Genomic DNA, 21,947 nt, shown 5'->3' on the forward strand with positions numbered 1-21,947 from the left:
GCATAACTACAGATGGACTAATGCCTTTTAAATCGGCAATTGTCCAACCTATGGCCGCCTTGTTCGTCTGCAACACCTTCAACAATTCTTGTTCTTGGGCCTCTTCTAAATTAGATGCAATAATGAACGGTAATGTGTCATTATCCCCCAAAAACGCATACTTCAAGTGGCTCGGCAAATCCTTAAATTCCATTTTTGGTGGGCTTTCCAATGATGGTTTTGTACCCGAATCGATCACAGCCGGTAGACTTTTAATTTGATGAGTCCATGGTGGTCGTCCTTCTTTTACCGCTAACACGTCTTGATTCTTCTCTTTCATCCTCAATGCGCAAAGATGTACCTGGTCAGAAAAATCACAAACACATGCTTCCAAAGCATCTTCCTCATAATCATGCGATTCACACATGTCAACAATATCTGCCATGAAACACTCATCACCACATAAAGCATTAGATCCGTTAGTGAACACATTTAATCTCATTTTCCTATTTCCAAAAGCCATATCAACTGTGCCCGATCGACAGTCAATAATAGCATGAGCGGTGTTTAAAAACGGTCCATCCAATATAACATTTTGTTGTTGGGTCGAATCAACCGATGAGTAGTCTAAGACCAAAAAGTCAACCGGATAGTAAAATTCTTCAACTTTTACTATCACATCCCGCACAATTCCTTGGGGAATTTTATGAGACAAATCGGCTAACACAACCATGGTCTCAATTCGTTTTAAAGGACCAAAATCATATTGGTCGTATAAACCCCCCGGAAGAATGCTTACTCCGGCCCCAAGACCTAGTAACGCCTAAGACATTTGAAAATCGCCTACTTGAATGTTAATTAAGGGCGTTCCCGTATCTTGAATCTTAGAAGAAAGATCTCCTTTTAAAACCGCACTTACCCGCCCAGTTAAATCCACTCGTAGAGGCACTTTTTGTTGCCTCTTTTAAGTGCACAATTCTTTCAAAAATTTTGCATATACGGGTACTTGCTTAATTGCCTCAAGTAGAGGTAAATTTACCTTTATTTGTTTAAAAACTTCCCACATCTCTTCTTTATGAGAACCCCTTCTTGAAATGATATTTTTCTTACCCGGGTCGAGTAAAGCCGAGGGAAACGGGACCGCATTTGGTTCCACTTCCTTATTTTTATCGTTTAAATTTGAAGTTTGACCCGGATTTTGTAATGGTTTTTCAAACGTGACATGATTAGTGGGTTTATTTGTTACAATTTCATCATCACTTTCATTACCCGTAATATCCTCAACTTCCCCATCAACCACACCCGGTGATAAATCCTTTTTATATTCTTTACCACTTCTTAAAACACTAACGTGGTTAATAGGAACATTACGAGAAGAGTTATGAGAAGGATTTACCTTTGTGTCGCTTGGAAATTGACCTTAATTCTTCTTCAAGTCCGACACTTCAGTTACGAGTTGACCTATTGTGTGGTCAACGATTGGATGTATTTATCTCTAACTTCATCCTTTTGCATGCGAATTTCATCGAGTTGATTTCTTTGTTGCATGTCTTGTTGCATCACTTTGAGCATCTCCATCACTTCATTTCCACTCGATGAACTTTGACCCGTTGACCCGCTTTGACTGTCACCCCCTTGACCTTGAAACCCTTGACTATTCCCACCATTAAAATTACATTGGTTATTGTATTGTTGGCGAGGAACATAATTGCCTTGATTTCCTTGAAAATTTGGGTTAGGTTGAGTGGCCGGGTTTCCATATCGAAAATTCGGTTGGTTTCTCAACCCGGGGTGGTAGGTGTTGGAGTTCATGTTGTAATTCCTACCACCTCCCCCTTGAAGTGCATTCACCTCTTCCACCGGTGCTTGACCTACCGTACATACCTCCGAAGCATGACCCAATTCGTTACAATTTGTACAAATATTGATTACTTGATTAGTGGTTTGTACCCCTCCATCTTCCACGGCTTGTACTTGAGATCTTCCAATTGCCGGCCTTGCTCTTCTACCGGTTTGAGCCTTTCTCTTTGATGTGACCGTCATTTGTTCCAAATACGCCCAATCATCTTGTTCATAGTTTGTACCAAACGACCCATTTCTAATCGACATCATATTTTGTTCATCTTCTGTACTCAACCCCTCATGAAACGCATTCAATAACTCCCAAAGAGCAATACCATGATGAGGACAATTTTTGATCATCATATTAAATCGCTCAAACGCATCGTGAAACATTTCGCCCGATTGTTGTTGGAAATATCTTAGTCTCCTTGCATCGTTAGTCTTTTGAGCCGTGTAAAATTCTTCCAAAAATCGTTGTTGCGTTTCGGCCCAAGTGTAAATGGATGCGGAAGGTAATGTGTAAAACCATCTCTTTGTTTTATCTTCCAACGAAAATTGAAAAAGAACCAATTTCATTTCATCCGCCGAAAAACCTTGACCCCCAATTGTGTTGCATATAGAGTCATATGCCTCTAAATGAAAATATGGTTCCTCCATTGCTAACCCCTTATACTTTGGTAGACTTTGGAGTTCATTGGTTCTCACTTCAAATGTCCTCCCTTCTTGATTGTGAGGAATAACCACTAGAGACGGATTATTGGTAATTATCGGTCGGAAATGGGCTTCAATCCCCCTTACCATCTCTCTTGCATGTCTTCTTGGTACCCCCATTGGTACTCTTGGTTGACCCATTTGCCTATAAACGGGCCTTGGCTGCGCAAATTGTTGTTTAAACTGTGGTTGGGGCATTTGTGGTTGGAATTGTTGTTCTTGAGGTTGCCCTTGGGGTTGTTGAACAATCAGTGGCGGTTGAACTTGTTGATTCACAACACCGGTGGTTGTTGTTGAGCTTGTTGTTAACTGGTGGTTGTTGAACGGGTTGTTGGACAACCGACGGTGGTTGTTGTTGAGCTTTTTGCGGTTGTTGCCATTGACCATAACCAAAATTTCCCGTATTTACCCTTTTTCTTCCATCACCTCCCATGTAGTAACCTTCCACTTCATACTCATCAAATTCACTGTCAAACCCATATCCGTATCCATCACCTTGTGATCTTGAATGTTGCATGAAAGGTTGGGGTTGATATTGGTAACTTGATTGTGATTGTTGAAAAGTTGGTGGTTGGTTTTGTTGAGATGATGATGCACCAAATGTAGGGAAAAGGTTGGAAATAAATAGCAATGTTGATGATGTTGTGTAGATTTATTGAGCAGGGATGGGTTCGGTTGTGTGAGGTGGCAATTCACTTGATGTTGTAGGTATATTAGTGGTGATTGGTGGAAGTGGATATGGTGGAGGTGTAGTCGGGACAGGTTGATCTGAAGTGGGAATTGGTGAATCCATGTTGCTGTTTGATGCGGTTGGAGAACCCAGAAGCTTGTTCTCTCTATGTAGAACACGGTTTCTTCGAAGCGTTCTGTCAATTTCGGGATCAATTACTAGTGGTGACGACCTGTTAGATCTTCTAGTATGCATACACTTATAGGTACCTGCACACTAACACAACCAGCGTAAACCCGAAAATAACAAACAAAAACTACTAACACTAACACACGTTGCGCACTACTCCCCGACAGCAGCGCCAAAATTTGATGTGAGGTCGAAGACTCACTCCAAAATAAACCGATTACAACTATTAGATAGCGATAAGCGGGTATCAAACACAGGGAGTTTGTGGAAAGTGCATTACTGAGTAGCTATAAAATTACACTAAATTAAACTAAATGCAAAAGTAAATTCAAGGAGTTGGTTGTTTGGATTTGATTAACGAAAATAACTGAAATAATTAAACAAGTTTTAAACAATATGAGAAACAATGCTCTCTCCCGATTTCAGGTTTTCAATATTGATACAGTTAACGTTTACTTGTGGGATGAAATACATGAACAAAGTTCGTGAAAATGCGTTTAACAGTGATAAAAGAGGACTACGTACTTGAATTATGAAAACGCAAGGTTGTCACTCGATAATCAGTTTTATATAGTTAACCCTAATTCTCTTCTACTAAATCTCGATTGCCTATGGCACCAAGATCGGATTCAAGAACACGGATTTACACTATATTAACAATTACTAATCAAAATCATAGTCACCATAGCAATTTAATCATAGAATCAAAAGACTATCCCACAAATCACATAAATGAATAACAAGTAATCAATTGAAACCCTTATAATTCGGGAGAGAACACAAAGAGTACTAGCCACTCATCATTCGGTTCATCATAGCATAAATCAAAGTATGTAGTTAAATCTCCAATCTAATTCAATGATTAGAATCACCAAAATCAAATACTTGCTCTCCAAAATTCGTCTCTAATGTGTTTTGGATGATAAGATAATGAAAAGACAGCCAAAAAACTCATAAAATATGTAAAAAACTTGGCAGTTTCGACTCTGGATCGTGGCCCACGGTCTCCACCGTGGGTCACGGTGGGCTCCACTGCAACCGTACCAGCCATGGTACGGTGTCTTCTGTTTGATTAGCCATTTTGGACCGTGGCCCACGGTCTGGACCGCGGGCCACGGTGGACTTCAACCATGCACCATTGTTTTCCACATGTTTTGGCCTCTCGCGCGTCTCTATCTCATTCAGTTGCCTCGGTATACACCATAATAGCCCTGGAACCTCCTTTGAACCTACAATTCACAAACAATACCGTAGTTATCTAATTCCACAAAATAAACCAATTCGAAACATGATTATTAATGGATTTAAATCACTTAAGGGTTGTCCCATGGACCACCCGTCAGCATGCCATGCTTTATTTCCATACATGAGCCCAAATGGGCTTTGTTACATTGGCCTTAGCCCCAACATACAATACACTTAAATGAAAGCATACAAAATACAACGATAATTATGCTAACAAATACAAAAGACTTATACATGAAAATGTGCTATACATTAATGAATTGTTTGAATATTGTCACTTTAAGTATGTTATTGTGTTCATGTGCAATCCGCTGTGCCCCGGCATATTCCGTCGTTTTGGTCGGGGTGTGACAATGTAAATTCAAAGCAATGTTGTAAAAGTAGGTCTACAAGGCCGAGTACACCCCGAGTACTCGCTACAAGGTATGTCTTTAACTCCGCCTAGTTACTAAGAAGTGGTCAGAGTTGGTCAACCTCAGCCAAAATCACATCTAGTCGGTTAACTTGGACCGATTTTGACTTTAAGAAAATAAAACATAATTCGTATTTCTGTAATATTAAAGAAAAAAATATATTTTTTAATTAATGTTTAGCAACTTTTAGAATAATTTAGTATTTAAGAGTATTTCTATTATTTATATTGCTATTCACTTAATTTGTTATAAATATTAGCAAACGTATTATTTTGACATATATGTAATCTTCAAAAACTAATTTGTTTCATATTTACCATTTTCGAGTACTCCTCGAGTACTCTGAGTACACCCAACTCCCCAGTCGGCCGCCTAGGGTCCGCCTAGCGACTTTTGCAACCTTGATTCAAAGTATAAACATGTGAATAAAAAGCAAAAAGAATAAAAACTTTCGGTTCAAGTGGGTTGTGTTTGGGTTAACCCGCCAATAAGCATGCCGTGTTTGGGTTAACATGTTAACATGATTTTCGGGTTCGGTTCATATTTGGCTTCGTGTCAAAATTCCAGGTCCGTATCTTTTTAGACCTGTAAACACGATCCGTTTAACACCCCCAGTGTTCATACCATTTCCAATAATGATCCATAGACAGGAAAAAGAAAAAAAAAGGTTAAAATTGTTTATGTATCAATACCAATTTTTCAACCCAACAATAAATTAAAAATCTATTGTTGAATAAATGTTGTATACTTATACACAATGAAAAAATACCTCAAAAAAACATGTAAATACATATTCTGAACCATAAAGTTAAATGACTGATAAGAATATTGAGAAACTTAGTTATTCCATTATCATAAAAACTGTTATAAAAGGAGAATGAGCACTCATGGATATTACATTTTCACCAGCCAATCATACATTGTTATTTCATTTCTACCCTGTAGGTCCCGAAACCGGATCAAACAACAAAACAAACTAAGAAACTAGTTGTTCTTGGATCAACCTCATAACTAGTTGGTGGAAACAAGTAGTTGGACCGAGATCTCGAATCTTGTGTGTCGGTGAGAGAAGGCCGAAAGTTGAAGGAAAGAAAGGGAGTTTGAGAGAGTTTTGGAGTTACTTGGATAATAATAATTTATGCAAGGGTTTATTCACAAGGTTATTGAGAAATGGGTTAAGTGACCCTTTATATAGGGTCCCCATTTCTCCAAATTTTACATTTTGTTCAAACAAAATAAACATACTGAGGTACGTATTACACCGACTCTTAGCAAATATAAAGACATACACAATCCTAAAACTAATATAGAATATTGGCCCTACAATCTCCCTCTAGGATTGAGTATGTCTAGAAACCTTCATCAAGTTCCTTACTTCGTCTTTATTTCTTGAAATCTAGTAGTTGTCTTGATCCAAGAGCTTGAACGAGATTGGATCTCGGACAATTCTTTATTTTCCGATCTTGAAGACTTGAACTTCAATCTTATTTCCTAGGATGGCCCGGCAGCAAAAAATTTTAGAAACATCAGATGCGGGAGGTTCGACATCTAATTTTATTTTGTTGACTTTCTTGTGCCAACTTGTTTCTTTGCTTTGTCATTCGACTGATCTTCAGATACAATCAGTTCCTTTATAGGTTCAACCGTAAATTGTCACGTTCTCGTTTTCTTTTAAGCGCTGTCTGCAACTTCAGTCTCTGCAGCCCAGGACACTTGATCTTGATCTACCTGTCGATGTACTTTTGCACAAAACTTAGAGAGAATAAGATTCATTCACAGACCCTATCGAGGGTCAAAGAAGAATTTTCCGTTTAAAACATGCTCTTGGTTTGAAGTATTTGCAGAATAAATCTGAAATTTATTTTATCTTGACTTTTCATAAAATACCAATTTTAGTCTCTCAACTTGTAAATGATCTGTTTAAGTCCCATATTTCCAGCGAACTTTGTATGAACGACCTTGACAACAAAACACATGATTTTGAATAAAACAAAGATTTAATAAAATATGTACGAACACATAAGAACTTAAAATCTTTTTGGAATTTTCATATATTAAAATATTTCAAATATATATATATATATATAATATTTTGAAGTTGAAACATAAAATAAAACAAGAAAAATGAAAAAGATAGGAGTAAATATGAAATTAATAATATATAACAATAATATTTACAAAATTTTGAAGCACATGTTTTTAACATGTAGTGAAAATAAAAAATAAAGTTTAGATAAAGATTAAGATAAAATAAGACAAAAAAAATAAAAAAATACAAGTTAAACTAATTTTAACATGTAAAATTAAACTAAAATAAAACTTAAAAAGAACTAAAATTTAAAACAAAGAGAAAAATTTATATGATATTAATTATATTAATTAATTTACAAAATAAGCTATTAATACTTGTTTTTTGTGAGAAAGATCACAACATGGAATCATATTGTCTATAGCGTCCTAGATCACAGTTCTATTTGGATATTATTATGCCAAGAACCCAGAGTCGATTGTAGATATGTTGGTCCACTTTAACCTTAACAAGTATTTTGATTTCACTGTGATACGTTAAGGTATAGTTAGGAACAATACTTGTGTGGTCCCCTGTTAATCCAACATGTTACAAACTCCATCATACCTCGGGCATACTTCGTGTTCATCAGTATCACCCCGAATTGACTCCGACCCCCTAATGATTGATCAAGACAGTTTGAGCTTCACAGACTTTTTGCAAACTTTTCTTTCAAACAATATGTAAAGGTTGAACCATGGACTTACTAGCCTTGTTGACTTATGCCTTCATATAAAGTCTTTAGGACTTACTTGTTTGCCCCATGTTACGTGGTTCTAATATACCCCTTTTTGTTTGATAAAATTATCAACATTTTTGTTGTTGATTTTGAATACTTTTGAGTATTTTGCAGTTTTTTCTGCTTTTCAGTAATTTTTTGACATTTTTCAATATCTGAAGCTAGAGCAAGAAATAATTTTCATTGTGACCAATCACTAACGAGCTCGTGTATGACTGACTATTAGGATTTTTGCCGTCATAAATATGACTTATTTGGAGTCGGCAACCGCTTCATAAGAGTGTAACCACTAGCATAGCAGATATTTAAGTTTATATTACTATGATACTTACTCATTTGTTAAGCCTATCTACACATCAAGCAACGATCTTTTTGGCTTTTGATCTACTCTTTTCATGTGCTAGGATCACCTAAGACAATTTTATATCATTTTCCAAAGGTCGGGTCGATTTCTCAAAATTTTCTTTTATTTTAATATTATCTGACTCCCACTAAACAGGAGCTCACTCTAAACAAGTGATTATACTTTTCAAAGTTTTCAGATTTTCTTAATTAAAATAAATAATATAAAATATTTTTGAAAACTCAAGTGACCTAATTTTTAATTTTCTTAACAAAGGTAAAATCTTTTTGGTGAGTTAAAGTTAACTTCTTTTCTCCCTGTAAAATTGTGACATATTTGAAAAATATTTATAATTTTATATACAAAAGATAGATAGGTTGTTTTAATCAAAATTGATCGATGGCTTTAGTGAAAAGGTCAACAAAGCTGTTGTCAGATGGACTATCCTAAACATGCATTATCACAACATATAATAAAGTTGGAGAGATTTAAACCGAAGCCCAGAGATGCTGGATCCATCACTTGAGAAACGCTCGACATGTTGTGGTTTATCCATTTGAACAAGGTTGGCATTGTTGAAGCACAAAGTATGAAACATTTCCCGGTCTAATCCGCCAACGAATGGTTTAGCATCAAATAGCAAGAGTTCGTCTTCCATAATATGTCGGGTGCAACCACGATCTAAGTATCGAATACCCTTGATAGTCCTCCCTGATTGACCCTACATGCACTAAGCGTTTAAATGGACATGGGTTCCCGAGACTTAGTTGTCTCGGGAAAGTCGACCATAAATCGACATAACTTGATTTTATTTCTTGAAAACAATTTATTTCTTTGGGACTCATCGCTTGAAGAGCAGTCCTTAGGAATCCAAGAACAAGATTGTTCCTTGGTTTTGAAGATTTTGGACTTTTGTTTTCTAAATTTTAAAACTGTTTTTGGTGAATCCTTAGACTTTTCAGTCTTAGGATCCTTTTTGAATTTATCCTTTTTAGTTCTCCAAAAAGGTTTTCTCTTGGGTTTTACTTTATTGATTTCGGATCTCACATCCACTTCACTGGCTTCACTATTAGCCTGATCAGTCCTTGAATCTGGGCTACTAAAGGCACCTTTTGGGACTGACTAAGCCGCCTTTGAATATCAAGTTGTTGCTTGAACCAGTGTTTGCAATGTCTTGCAAGGTGAGAAGAATGACCACAAACAAAACAACACTTTCTCCTAGGAGCACTATAGAACTCGTCAGAACTATAAAAAGGTTGGTGTGGTGGGAAAGGTGATCTGTGGAAAGGAACATGATTATAAAACACATTTGATGATTGACCTCGATCATCAAAAACAGTAGTGTAATATGGATCAACAAAATTTTGTTGATAATGACTATAATAGTTGTTATCAAAACAGTTGTATGACTGAGGACTTTGTGATTGATTAGTTGTTTGAGAAAATGATCTTTTATTTGGTGGCACGTATTTACTTGAAGTACTCGTTTGATTATCATTTTCAAACACTTTGCTTTTACATGAATTATCCTCAGTTTCACAACTTGATGATGAACAACTAGTTATGTTCACCTCAACAGGCCTTTCCACCGACCCACTTTCTTCTACACCAACTGCTGAAGAAGATGGACTACTAGTAGGACTAACTGAAGGAACAGCTGAATCAACAGTCTTGGGAGCAGCAGGAACAAATGTCTTTAAAATTTGCACATGACCAATGCCATAGACCATTTCTTCCTCTGGTGGTGAGTTAAAATCAAAGTGAGGAAGGCTAGTATAGTTATCATTAAAAGGCGATGGTACAGCAGAACTATCATAGCCTATACCAGTCTTTAATCTTAACTCCATCTGTGACCCAATTTATTCAGCTTTTCGGAAACTAACTCAAAGTTTTCTATGGCAATTTTCTTTTGGGTTAACTCAATTTCTAATTTAACAATTTTAGCATTTAGTTCAATTACATGATTTTCATGACGTTTTGCTAAATTTCTAGCAATTGAAACTTGTTCCCTAAGATCGGTCATATCATTACCATGAGTGTTAATTCTGATAGTGTAAATCTTTGCAGCCTTTTTAAGATCATCATTCAGAACTCTAATGCCCTCAATTTGTTCAAGAATTTTAGCGTTATGGTTTCTATAGTGAATAATTTTATCAATACATTCTTGAGAGCAGAGTTTGTGTACCTCGGGAATGAGAGAGGCAGGTGTAGGAATCCCATAAGTGGCGCTTGACGAGGTGTTTGCTTGATTACTTCCACCTGCAGCACACTCATGGATGATAGGACTTGCTTGACTGCTCACACCCGCATCACTTGTCTCATCTTTATTTTCTTTGCACAAAAACTTGATGGTAGAAGTCAACTCTGAGAGTATTAAGGTATCCAGGTTCGTCGTTCTCTTGATGGTAAACACACTGATGTTCCATGTGTAAGGCAGTGAATTCAACAACTTCATGTTGATCTCAGACAACTTATTTGTGATACCGGCACTTCTCATTTCAGTGACGAGTGACTCATATCTGTTAATGATAGAGGCAGCCGATTCTCCTTTAATATGGCTAAACATGTTGAATTCCTCTTTTAATATGTTCTTTCGGTTCTCCCTTATATCCTGATTCCCTTCAAGCTTAGAATTGCAAGACATTTTTTTAATGGAAAGTAAGTAAAAAATAAAAAAGTTTTTTTTGGTCAACGGGTCAAAGTCAAAGGTCAACATGTCAAAGTCAACAGTCAACGAGTCAAAGTCAACGGTCAACGGGTCAAAGCCAACAGTCAATGAGTCAACCCTTTTCTCTAAGATCAAACACTCTTGAAATAAAAACTGCTCAATAGCTAAGTCCAAAGTATTCAAATAGTAATTGTAGTCAAATGGACAATTGTATTCAAATAACAATTGCATTTGAATCACATAAGTGTATTCAAATAACAATTGTATTCAAATGGACAATTGTATTCAAATAAACAATTGTATTCAAATAACAGTTGTATTTGAATGAACAATTGTATTCAAATAGCAGTCGTATTCAAATAACAATTGTATTCAAATAACAATTGTATTTGTATAAACAGTTGTATTCAAATGGACAGTTGTATTCAAATGAACAATTGTATTTGTATAAACAGTTGTATTCAAATGGACAGTTGTATTCAAATAACAATTGTATTCAAATGAACAATTGTATTCAAATAACAATTTTATTCAAATGTACAAGTGTATTCAAATAACAATTGTATTCAAATGAAAAATTGTATTCAAATAACAATTGTATTCAAATAAAAAATTGTATTCAAATGAACAATTGTATTCAAACAACAAAATGTATTTGAATCACAAAAGTGTATTCAAATAACAATTGTATTCAAATGAATAATTGTATTCAAATGATGAAGGATTTGAATACAATTTACTTGTATTCAAATGGACAATTGTATTTGAATTATTGTTTTGGAATGTCACCAACTCACTTTCCTGTCACCTTTCTCAAACCAACCCAAATACATGCATAGCACTTCTTTTATAGTAGACTACACAAAAACCAATACAAACACCAAATCTTTGAGATTCAAACACCAAAAACACAAACTTTTCAACCAAACTTTATCATCTTCAACATGAACACACTTATTTTCTTAGAAACTTTGAAAAATTATTAACCCGAAACCCACTTATTTCATTTGAAAAATCCGTCTTTTCACACACAAGACCAAAATCCAAGGTTGTGACCCAAGATCTACAACTAGTAGAGCCCGAAAGCTCTGATACCAATTGTAGATCCCGAAACCGGATCAAACAACAAAACAAACTAAGATACTAGTTGTTCTTGGATCAACCTCACGACTATTTGGCGGAAACAACTAGTTGGACCGAGATCTCGGATCTTGTGTGTTGGTGAGGGAAGGCCGAAAGTTGAAGGAAAGAAAGGGAGTTTGAGAGAGTTTTGGAGTTACTTGGATAATAATAATTTGTGCAAGGGTTTATTCACAAGGTTATTGAGAAATGGGTTAAGTGACCCATTATATAGGGTCCCCATTTCTCCAAATTTTACATTTTGTTCAAACAAAATAAACGTACTGAGGTACGTATTACACCGACTCTTAGCGAATATAAAGACATACACAATCCTAAAACTAATATAGAATATTGGCCCTACATACCCTTAAGTACACACAAATCAGAAAATAACTGAAAACACATGCCCATAAGTACCCTTTTTTTTAATATATGTAATAAATTGATTATTAATGGGTATTTTAATTTCATCAAAAGACTCCAACAACCATATAACCACACGGTGAACCTTTACCATAAATTGTAATTTTACAAACTACCCATATATAGTTAGGGGTGTGTTTGCCATATGGTAAACTACCCATAAACCTAACCAACACACACTAGTGCCCCGGCCCCTCTAATATATTTAAAACACAAAACTTTCTAAGCATTAATAAAATACATTAAATATGCAACCTATTTTGAAATTTGTAATACTACCGTTCACATACTTGTTTTTTTTTCTCGAACGGTGACTTTCACAGTTAAGCTATCTCACTGCGCGAACACGTCACGCCCCGCCACCCCACTCAGGCCAACTATGTTGACATGATCAGGATCCACGATGGCATCCGAGTTTGGCTTGGCGTTCCCGGTAAAACCTAGTTGGCTCACCCTGCCCGAAGGCACGACATGTTTTAATGCTCTGGTAAAATCTGGTCGGAATCAGGATTCGAACCCGGGACATCCGGGTCATCCATAATGTTCCTGACAATTGGGGCAAGCCCCTCTGGTTGGTTACATACTTGTTAACTATGATTTTTAATTTTCTAATCTATTTAATTTTATTAATTTAGTTGTACAAATTGGATATCAATGAACGTACAAAAATAGTGTCAAATGGCATAAACATGAGCCAATAAAATGGGTGTCGCTCGACACAAATATGTAAGGATATAGTTGTCCGAAAAATTTACTAAATTAGGGGTTTGATTTAAGAGGATTCAAACTCAAATATTTTAGACCATTAGAATTATACATCCAAACAAGTAACTTGGCCGGCTCCTTATAACCTGTCATTGTTAACAAACTATGTGATTATAGCAAAAATTCCTTACTAATAGAGAACCACTATCGAAAATAAATAAGATTCAATAACTATTAACATGCAAAAAGTAAAATCGAAGAAAATATATGTCTATCAAGAAAATAATTACGTCATAAACTCAGCAGGTTAATTTAAAATAACTCAAATCATCAATTTTTCTCACATCAAACCAAAACATGGTACAACAATCATAGGACTTTAACCTATTTCTTTATTTCAAACAACACCGAAAAGTGAAAAGCGAAATACGTAGGTTAAGAACTTTAATAAGTTTAAGCATGAGCAGCGGCGTAAGCCTCGATCGCCTTGTAGGTCTCCTCGTGTGTTTCTTTCTCTTTCTTAAGAATCTCCTCGGACAGTTTCTCATCACCTTTGTAATTATAAGTAACAATTTGTGTAAACACACTTCCTCCATCTGAAGAAGGCACAACCTTAACAGTATAGCTAATTGAGTTTAATATGCCCATCAAGATGTCACCCTCAACGAACGAGTAGCTAAAGCTATAGTTGCTCACATCTAACGCATCAACCTTATATTTTCCAATTGTGAACGGTACGGCTATATATAGTGAATAAAAAGTAAGAACTATTAGCTTCAAAATATATTATCTTTCAATTAAGTATAATTCATGAGAAAAAATATAAATAAATTATTATTGAATTTGTATGAGTGTGATTTCTTACCATCACCAAATGTGAAGGTCTTTATTGTTCCAACATCTCCATTTCCTTCAACTGTCTCGATCGATTTGAAAACCTCAGGCTTAACCTTAGGCGCAATGTTATCAAAATCACTCAAAGTTTTAAAAATTTTGTCGGCAGGAAACTTTGAAGGGATCTCAACCTGGACAATAGCAGACGACATGATCAGTTAATTTCAAAGAAAATTTGTGAGGGGAAAATAGATGATGTTGTTGCAATGAAATGTGCATAATATTTATAGGCTGATATGAAGAAGAACTAAGCCCATCAACTTTGACCAAACCACTCTAGTGCGTATAATGCGCTCAAATTGGCTACATTAACAATTACTTTCTTGATTATAATAGTTAAAAACATTTACAGGCGATCAAGTTTCTACACATCATGGTACTAAAATAATACTTTTGTAATATTTTAATTAGTCTCTCACTCTCTCCTACTAAAAAATTCATATTTGTTTTTCAAATTATTCGTTTTCAACAGCCATCAACCATGACCAAATACAACATATAAACTAGGATGGATATTTCATATATATATAGTTTGCTTTTTGTTTCTGTAGTGTCATGTGTTGACAAGGTCGGTGGAATCGAACGTTTTTTAACATACGAATATTAATTATACCCATATAGAATGCATTGAGTCAAGTTATTCTACAAAAAAGAGTAAAAATGAGAATGATTTCTAGCCATTAAAACTGTGACACCTCTCCTACCTCTATAATACAATTCATCTTCTTACTCACTGGCCGTCACGTAGCACACTTCTCTCGTCATTCTCCCCATACCACTATGCATGGTCTAATAGAGTGTTTTTTTACTTATTTTAAAATAAAACGGTTCAATGTATAATGAATTAAAGTGAATCAAGGTCAATATTAAACGATTCAAAATATAGAGAGCTAATATGAAACGGGTCATCGATTAGTTGAAAGTATTCCGAACATCATTCTTTAATCATTTATTATATGCTTATTTTTTCTATAAAAAGTAATATTTGTAGACCGTAATGCCTATGGTCAGCACACCTTAGTCCACTGTGTAATTCTTAAATGATAACAACATAATACCATACAAAACTACTATACGCTCACCCATTATACTTCAACTCTTACACAACTATAAACCTATCTAAGTCCAAAACAATCTCGCAACAATAAACTTAAACTCCAACCCACCCAACAAACCCCCAAACTAAACTTAAATTCGAACTATAAACATGCTTATCTCAATCCAAAGAGCACAACTATAAACTTAAACTCCAAACCAATTATAAACCTTATCCATCTCAATTAAAGACCCCAAAGGTTAAAATTATAGTGACCTTAATTTATTGATTCTTATAGCATTTGATTTTAATACAAAATCTACACCTCAAAGTTTATGTTGAATTGAAACCTAAGCTCATGATCATAATCGGATATTATATATATACACAATAGTATAAAATTAAAATTAAATAAACTCGCATAACACGCGGGTTAAAAGCTAGCTATAAAGATATAGTTGTCCAGAGGATTTATTAAATATGAGTTTTGAGTGTTTGACTTAAGAGGATTCACACACAAATATCCAAACAGACTTGAATTACATCCAAACAAGTAACTTGCCCGGCTCTGTAACATCCTAAAGTTTATGATAATAAATAAAAGGAAATAAGTTTCATTTAAATAAACGTGTGTTAATATTTAATTAAAGAATTAAATAAGATAAAGAGTATGAACTTGGGTGGGAAAGATGGAATAAGGGATGAGATGAGTCTTAGGTCCATTGTCTTAAGAGAGTATAAATACTCCCTTAAATCTCCCTAAAACCCTAAATTCTTATTCTTATCTTCCTTATTCTCTACACACTCAAAACACACACATACACAACCATACTCACGACCACAAGCAAGGGAGAGAATCCAAGACCAAAACCAAACCTAAATCTTGGTAAATCTTGGGTATTCAAACAAGATACAAGATTATAGTTCATAACCAAGCTAACTCGTAGCCTAGAAATGAGTAAAGATACGTTCTTTATCCTTAAAGGTTATGTTTTTGTGAACGGGTTGCCATAAAACTTAAACCTAGGATAGATCGGGTCTATATACACCATAAAGTTATAAACTTTAAGTCAAAATGGACATAACGAACTAATGGATAATTACGGTTCATAAAGAAAACCCTAGATCTAGCTTAAAGAACGTTTTTATGATCAAAGGTTCGAGCTTTACGTATAAACGAGTTAAGTCTTGGCCGGAAATGGAAATAAGAACATTTATGGGTTAATACCGAGCCATAATGGGATGTTAAAGTGATAAAATGTGACGATAATGGTGATAAAAGGGCCAAAACCATACAGCTCGTTCGATTACATTAAACGAGTCGTATACATTCAGCCCGTTCGAATACATTAATGTAGTCGATTACATCGTTAAGGTCGAATACAAGATGAGACTCGATTACATGGCATGTGATCGAGTACAAGCTACATCCAAATACACTAAATAAACCGAATACAATTGGAGGATTCGAATACATACACACAATTCGAATACAAGTCTTACTCGATTACAATACCCTATTCGATTACTTTTACATGATTCGAATACATTGGGGGTATTCGATGGAAATGGACAAATTCGAATACAATGAAGCATTCGCATACATTTAATAACTCGCATACAACATAGATGTTGATTACATGCATGCCAATCAAATACAATCCTGAACTTGAATACATATATATATTTTGCATACATATAAGACTCAATTACTGCATGGGTTCGGTTACATGTAAGTACTCGATTACAAAGCATATGGTCGATTACAATAGGACTCGAATGCCCAGAACTTAAACAATTTCATATGCATACCCTCGCATACAATAGTAGACTCGATTACTTTGGATTACCCACATACATTATGTATGACTTGAATACAATGTACATAATGGAGTACATTGATGTTTTGCATACAATATATATACACTTGGGTATAGTACAATATATATGCGCATGCATTCAAATACTGAAAGAAAGATTAAACAAAGATAGGGTTTTAGGAGTACAAAAGAAAGAAAGAATGAAAGGAAAACATTGTATGCAAACCCAAAGTATTTGAATACATTAGTGTTAGGTAAAATATTCTAAGTAAAATGTATTCTAAAGCAAGACCATTAGAATAGACCAGACTTAACCATTTTGGTTGAAACTTGAATAACGTGAATAAGACATATATTGATACATATAATTAATGTACAGTCAGCCGAGCTCAGTTAAGGAAATGATTAACGGAGAACGTAACAGGATCTAGGTGAGTTTCTAGCCCCATTCCTTGTTATGTTTTTGGGGTTGTGTGCATAATCAATGTGATTAGTTAATACACTTACCTTAAGTGGTAAGTGTATGTTATATATGATTTATGTGAAAGATATGAATGATTGCTTGTCGGTACGTGAAAGATCTTCGAATATTGCATGTACTGCCAGGTTATAATTAAATATATGAATGTTATATATAATGTATGGATGATATATGTATGTTATGAATGAGTGTAAAGGGATGGCTAGGTGCATAAGAAAGGGACCGAGCCCTAATAATACTCGAGGAAGAAAGGGACCGAGCCCTAATAATACTCGAGGCAGAAAGGGACTGAGCCCTAATAATACTCGAGGTAGAAAGGGACCAAACCCTAAGAATATCCGAGGAAGAAAAGGGACCGAGCCCTAATAATACTCGAGGCAGTAGGGGGTAATGTTCTTTAAAACGTAAGAGTATGTAAAGTATGAATAGATGTACAGAATGTAAAGAAAGAATAAAAGAAAGAATGCAATAGAGAATGAAGGGATATACTCACGTATGTACGAAAGAAAGATAAGCAAGTTAAGTATATACTAAGTATCTACGGATGCGTATGTATAAGTATGTGAAAGTATTGTATGTTACTTGATTAACTAGAACTCACTCAACATAGCTTACTTTTAGTATGCACGTAGGTGAGTAGATTGAGGCAGTTCGCTTGACGTGGGAACATGGCATGGGAAGGAAGACACTGGCATCTCAAGGAAGATTGTTATGTTTTATGTTTAATGTTTCTAAATTTGAAAAATAAGCTGTTGTTTAGGACAAGTTATGAATTATTATATAATGGTTTATGAAAGTTTTATATTCCGCGTAAAGTTTAATTAACTATGATATTCAGAACTGTGTTTATGAGTAAATCCAACGTCCAACGTGAGGCACCGGTAACGGGGCCTTAGACCATTCCCATTCACAAACTAACCCAACTCAATCTTTAGTATAAAATTAATTTCTCTCTCTTTCACCAATCTCAATCCAACCAAACCAAACTTTCAACACTCATTAGCAAACCAAACTTCATTACTTTTTATTAAATAAATATAATTTATAATTGTTTTTTATTAATAATTGTTGTTTTTATTAAACGCGTTTAGAAATATAAAAAATAATTTATTTATTTAAAAATATACAATACATATTTAATATAAAAAAATTACAATCGTAGCATTAAATTTAAAATTACACTTAGAAATGATAAAAACTACATAATTATTTATCATCGTCATTTTTTTGGGAAATATGCTAAATCAAATCGTTCTTTAAACCGATGTGAGCTTCTCTATTGCGAAATTGTTCCCTATTGGTCATATAATTGGATAAGCTTCCAGTTCGTTGAGTAGAGTATTAAAAAAGTTGTTCACACAAAAATATTGCCAAATATGCTCAATTAATATTTAGTTTATTATAAAAATATTTTTTTTGCGATCTTATGTTTTTTTTTAATAAAATTTATACCAGTGTGTTAAAAAAAACTAAACAAGACTGTGTTTTTAGATTTTAAAAAAAAACTTATTAATTAAAAGTTATTAAAGAAAAACATTTTTAGTGTTAAAATTAATTAGTATGAAAAGAAAAATAAATAAATAAAAAATATGAACCAATATTATAGTGACATGTGGCATGCAAGTGAGTGGGCAAACTAGTTTGATTCCACAGATGGTTTGGGCAAATTTGATGGTTTTTTCTTTTTTTTTTTAATTACAAAATAGCGTATCAAACCAAACTAGTTTGGCAATGGGAGTAGTCTTACAGGCTCCTTAAAACCCGTCATTATATATATTAATTAAGAAGTTTGGCGACGCAATCATGTGATTGGTCGCTAAACTTCTTATTTGCTTTTCGTTTGTTTTATATTTTCAAATTTGTGTCGGTTCGCTACAGGAAAATGCGTGTTTTTTTATAGTTGAAACCGTCAAATGATTCCGGTCAAATTCACGTCAGCTCGTGGTCGCAACCTACGGTTTTTTTTTCCCGTGAGTTATTTTTATTCCATCAATTCTGGAGTTTGGACGAATCCGCGTTAGGTCTAGGCTACAACGCGACCTATATTATTGGTTTTCGTCATGGTCTTTTTATCTAAATATGTTAATTTGTTGTATTTTAAGTGTGTAGGAATTAACTTATTGATTTAATGTTCGGAATCGTAACCTGATACCAACCGGACCTGTGTCGGTTCACCACCACAACACACGGTTTTCTATGTACGATTTAGTCTCGACAACGTCGATTCCGACTGAATTCGCGTTACTTCGCAAACACAATGTGTGGGCTTTTTATAACGTTTTTTTATCCCTCATTTCCATAATCAACGAATTCGTATCAGTTTGCAACTGCAACGCCCGTGTTTTATTTTTCGCCACATTTAAAAAAAAAATAAATACGTTCAATTGTGGTATATTTAAGAGTGGACGAATTTATGGTTTGCTTTATTTTTTGGGTTGTAACCAGATACCAATTAAAGTGTCATTGGTTCGTAACTACAACCCGCGTTTTGTTATGTAAAGTTGTATTTTTTGCGTTAACAAAGGTTTTTTTTTTCTTTTTTTTTGGGTGGGGGGTAATTACTGGTTTCGTAACCTGGCACCGAACGATTTCATCTCGACTCGAAGACGCACTGCACGATTTGATAAGTTGTAAGAATACGATTGTCAATAACATTAACCCGGCGCAATACGCCGGGAATCTTCCATAGTTGTTAACAAATGATATGAGTATAGCAAAAAATCATTATTAATAGAGAACCAATTAGAAATTAAATAAGATTTAATCACATTCAGCATATAAAAATAAAATTGAAGGAAATATATGTTGATCAAGAAAATAATAACTTCATAAACTCAGTACATATTATTTTAAAATCACTCAATGATCAATTTCCTCACATCAAACCAAACATGGTACAACAATTATACAACTTGAACCGTGTCCATTATGTCAAACCACATTGAAAAGTGAAAAGCGAAATACGTAGGTTGAGATCTTTAATAAGTTTAAGCATGAGCAGCGGCGTAAGCCTCGATTGCCTTGTAAGTCTCCTCGTGTGTTTCTTTCTCTTTCTTAAGAATCTCCTCCGACAGTTTCTCATCACCTTTGTAATTATAAGTAACAGTTTGTGTAAACACACTTCCTCCGTCTGAAGAAGGCACAACCTTAACTGTATAGCTAATTGAGTTTAATATGCCCATCAAGATGTCACCCTCAACGAACGAGTAGCTAAAGCTATGATTGCTTACATCTAACGCATCAACCTTATATTTTCCGGTTGTGAATGGTACGGCTGTAGTGGATAAAAAGTAAGAACTATTAGTTTCAAAATATATTAACTTTTAAGTATAATTCATGCAAAAAATATAAATAAATAATTATTGATTTTGGATGAGTGTGATTTCTTACCATCACCAAATGTGAAGATCTTTACTGTTCCAATGTCTCCGTTTCCTTCAATTGTCTCGATCGATTTGAAAACTTCAGGCTTAACCTTAGGTGCGATGTTATCAAAATCACTCAAAGTTTTAAAAATTTTGTCGGCCGGAAACTTAGAAGGGATCTCAACCTGGACAATAGCAGACGACATGATCGGTTAATTTCAAAGAAAATTTGTGAGGGGAAAATAGATGATGTTGTTGTTGCAATGAAATGTGAATAATCTTTATGGTATTTATAGGCTAATATGATGAAGAACAAAGCCCATCAACTTTGACCTAGCCATTCTAGTGCGTACAATGCGCTCAGATTGGCTACATTTAACAATTACTTTCTTGATTATAATAGTTAAAAACATTTGCAGGCTAACAAGTTTCTACACATCATGGTACTAAAATAATACTTTTGTAATATTTTAATTAGTCTCTCACACTCTGCTACTAAAAAATTCATATTTCTTTTTTTCAAATTATTCGTTTTCAACAGCCATCAACCATGACCAAATACAACATATAAACTAGGATGGACATTTCATATTTATATAGTTTGTTTTTTTGTTTCTGTAGTGTCATGTGTTGACAAAGTCGGTGGAATCGAACTTCTTTTAACATTCGAATATTAATTATACTACATATAAATATTATTTTCTCGTAATTATCTACCCATATAGAATACATTGAGTCAAGTTATTCTATAAAAGAGGGTAAAAATGAGAAGGATTTCTAGCCACTAAAACTGTAACACCTCTCCTTCCAATCTCTCCCACACCACTACACCCCTAAAATACAATTCATCTTCTTGGTTACTGGACGTCACATGGCACACTTTGTAAGGCTTGTTTCATTAGTAGTCTTTCGTATTTGTATCTAGTTCGTTTACGTTTCTAGCTTGTTTACGTTTGTATGTTTTGGGCATGAGGCCGTATGTAATTGGAGTCCATTGGGCCTTATCAATGAGAGAGGTGTATGAGTATACACACACATATATAATGTGTGTGAGTAACCCTTGCAAATCTATCTTTCTAACTTACTTACTTTATGTCCCTCCTCCCTCTATCTCATGGCCCTAGTATACACCACCATAAGATCCGAGATATCGGTCCTAGCAAGTTGTTTCCGCCAACTAGTTGAGAGGTTGATCCAAGATGACTAGTACTTAGTTTGTTGTGTTGTTTGATCC

General features: G+C 34.7%; 2 protein-coding genes across 2 annotated transcripts; both read right to left on the bottom strand.

Annotated features, from left to right (window-relative positions):
- Nucleotides 1–13,445: 13,445 nt before the first annotated feature.
- On the bottom strand, nt 13,446–14,209 carry LOC143533122 (root allergen protein-like). Its single transcript, XM_077027985.1, has 2 exons — nt 13,983–14,209; nt 13,446–13,857 (listed from the first exon to the last, which is right to left on the bottom strand). The coding sequence occupies exons 1-2, from the start codon at nt 14,161–14,163 to the stop codon at nt 13,571–13,573; spliced, it is 468 nt and encodes a 155-aa protein (XP_076884100.1). The 5' UTR covers nt 14,164–14,209; the 3' UTR covers nt 13,446–13,570.
- A 6,034-nt stretch (nt 14,210–20,243) lies between these two features.
- On the bottom strand, nt 20,244–20,968 carry LOC143533123 (root allergen protein-like). The gene is made up of 2 exons (XM_077027986.1): nt 20,739–20,968; nt 20,244–20,622 (listed from the first exon to the last, which is right to left on the bottom strand). The coding sequence occupies exons 1-2, from the start codon at nt 20,917–20,919 to the stop codon at nt 20,336–20,338; spliced, it is 468 nt and encodes a 155-aa protein (XP_076884101.1). The 5' UTR covers nt 20,920–20,968; the 3' UTR covers nt 20,244–20,335.
- Nucleotides 20,969–21,947: the final 979 nt, after the last annotated feature.

Source organism: Bidens hawaiensis, unplaced genomic scaffold (assembly GCF_021521415.1).
Source record: "Bidens hawaiensis isolate Kalapana, Puna unplaced genomic scaffold, B.hawaiensis_p1.1 tig00009619_1, whole genome shotgun sequence".
NCBI classification, from domain to species: Eukaryota; Viridiplantae; Streptophyta; class Magnoliopsida; order Asterales; family Asteraceae; genus Bidens; species Bidens hawaiensis.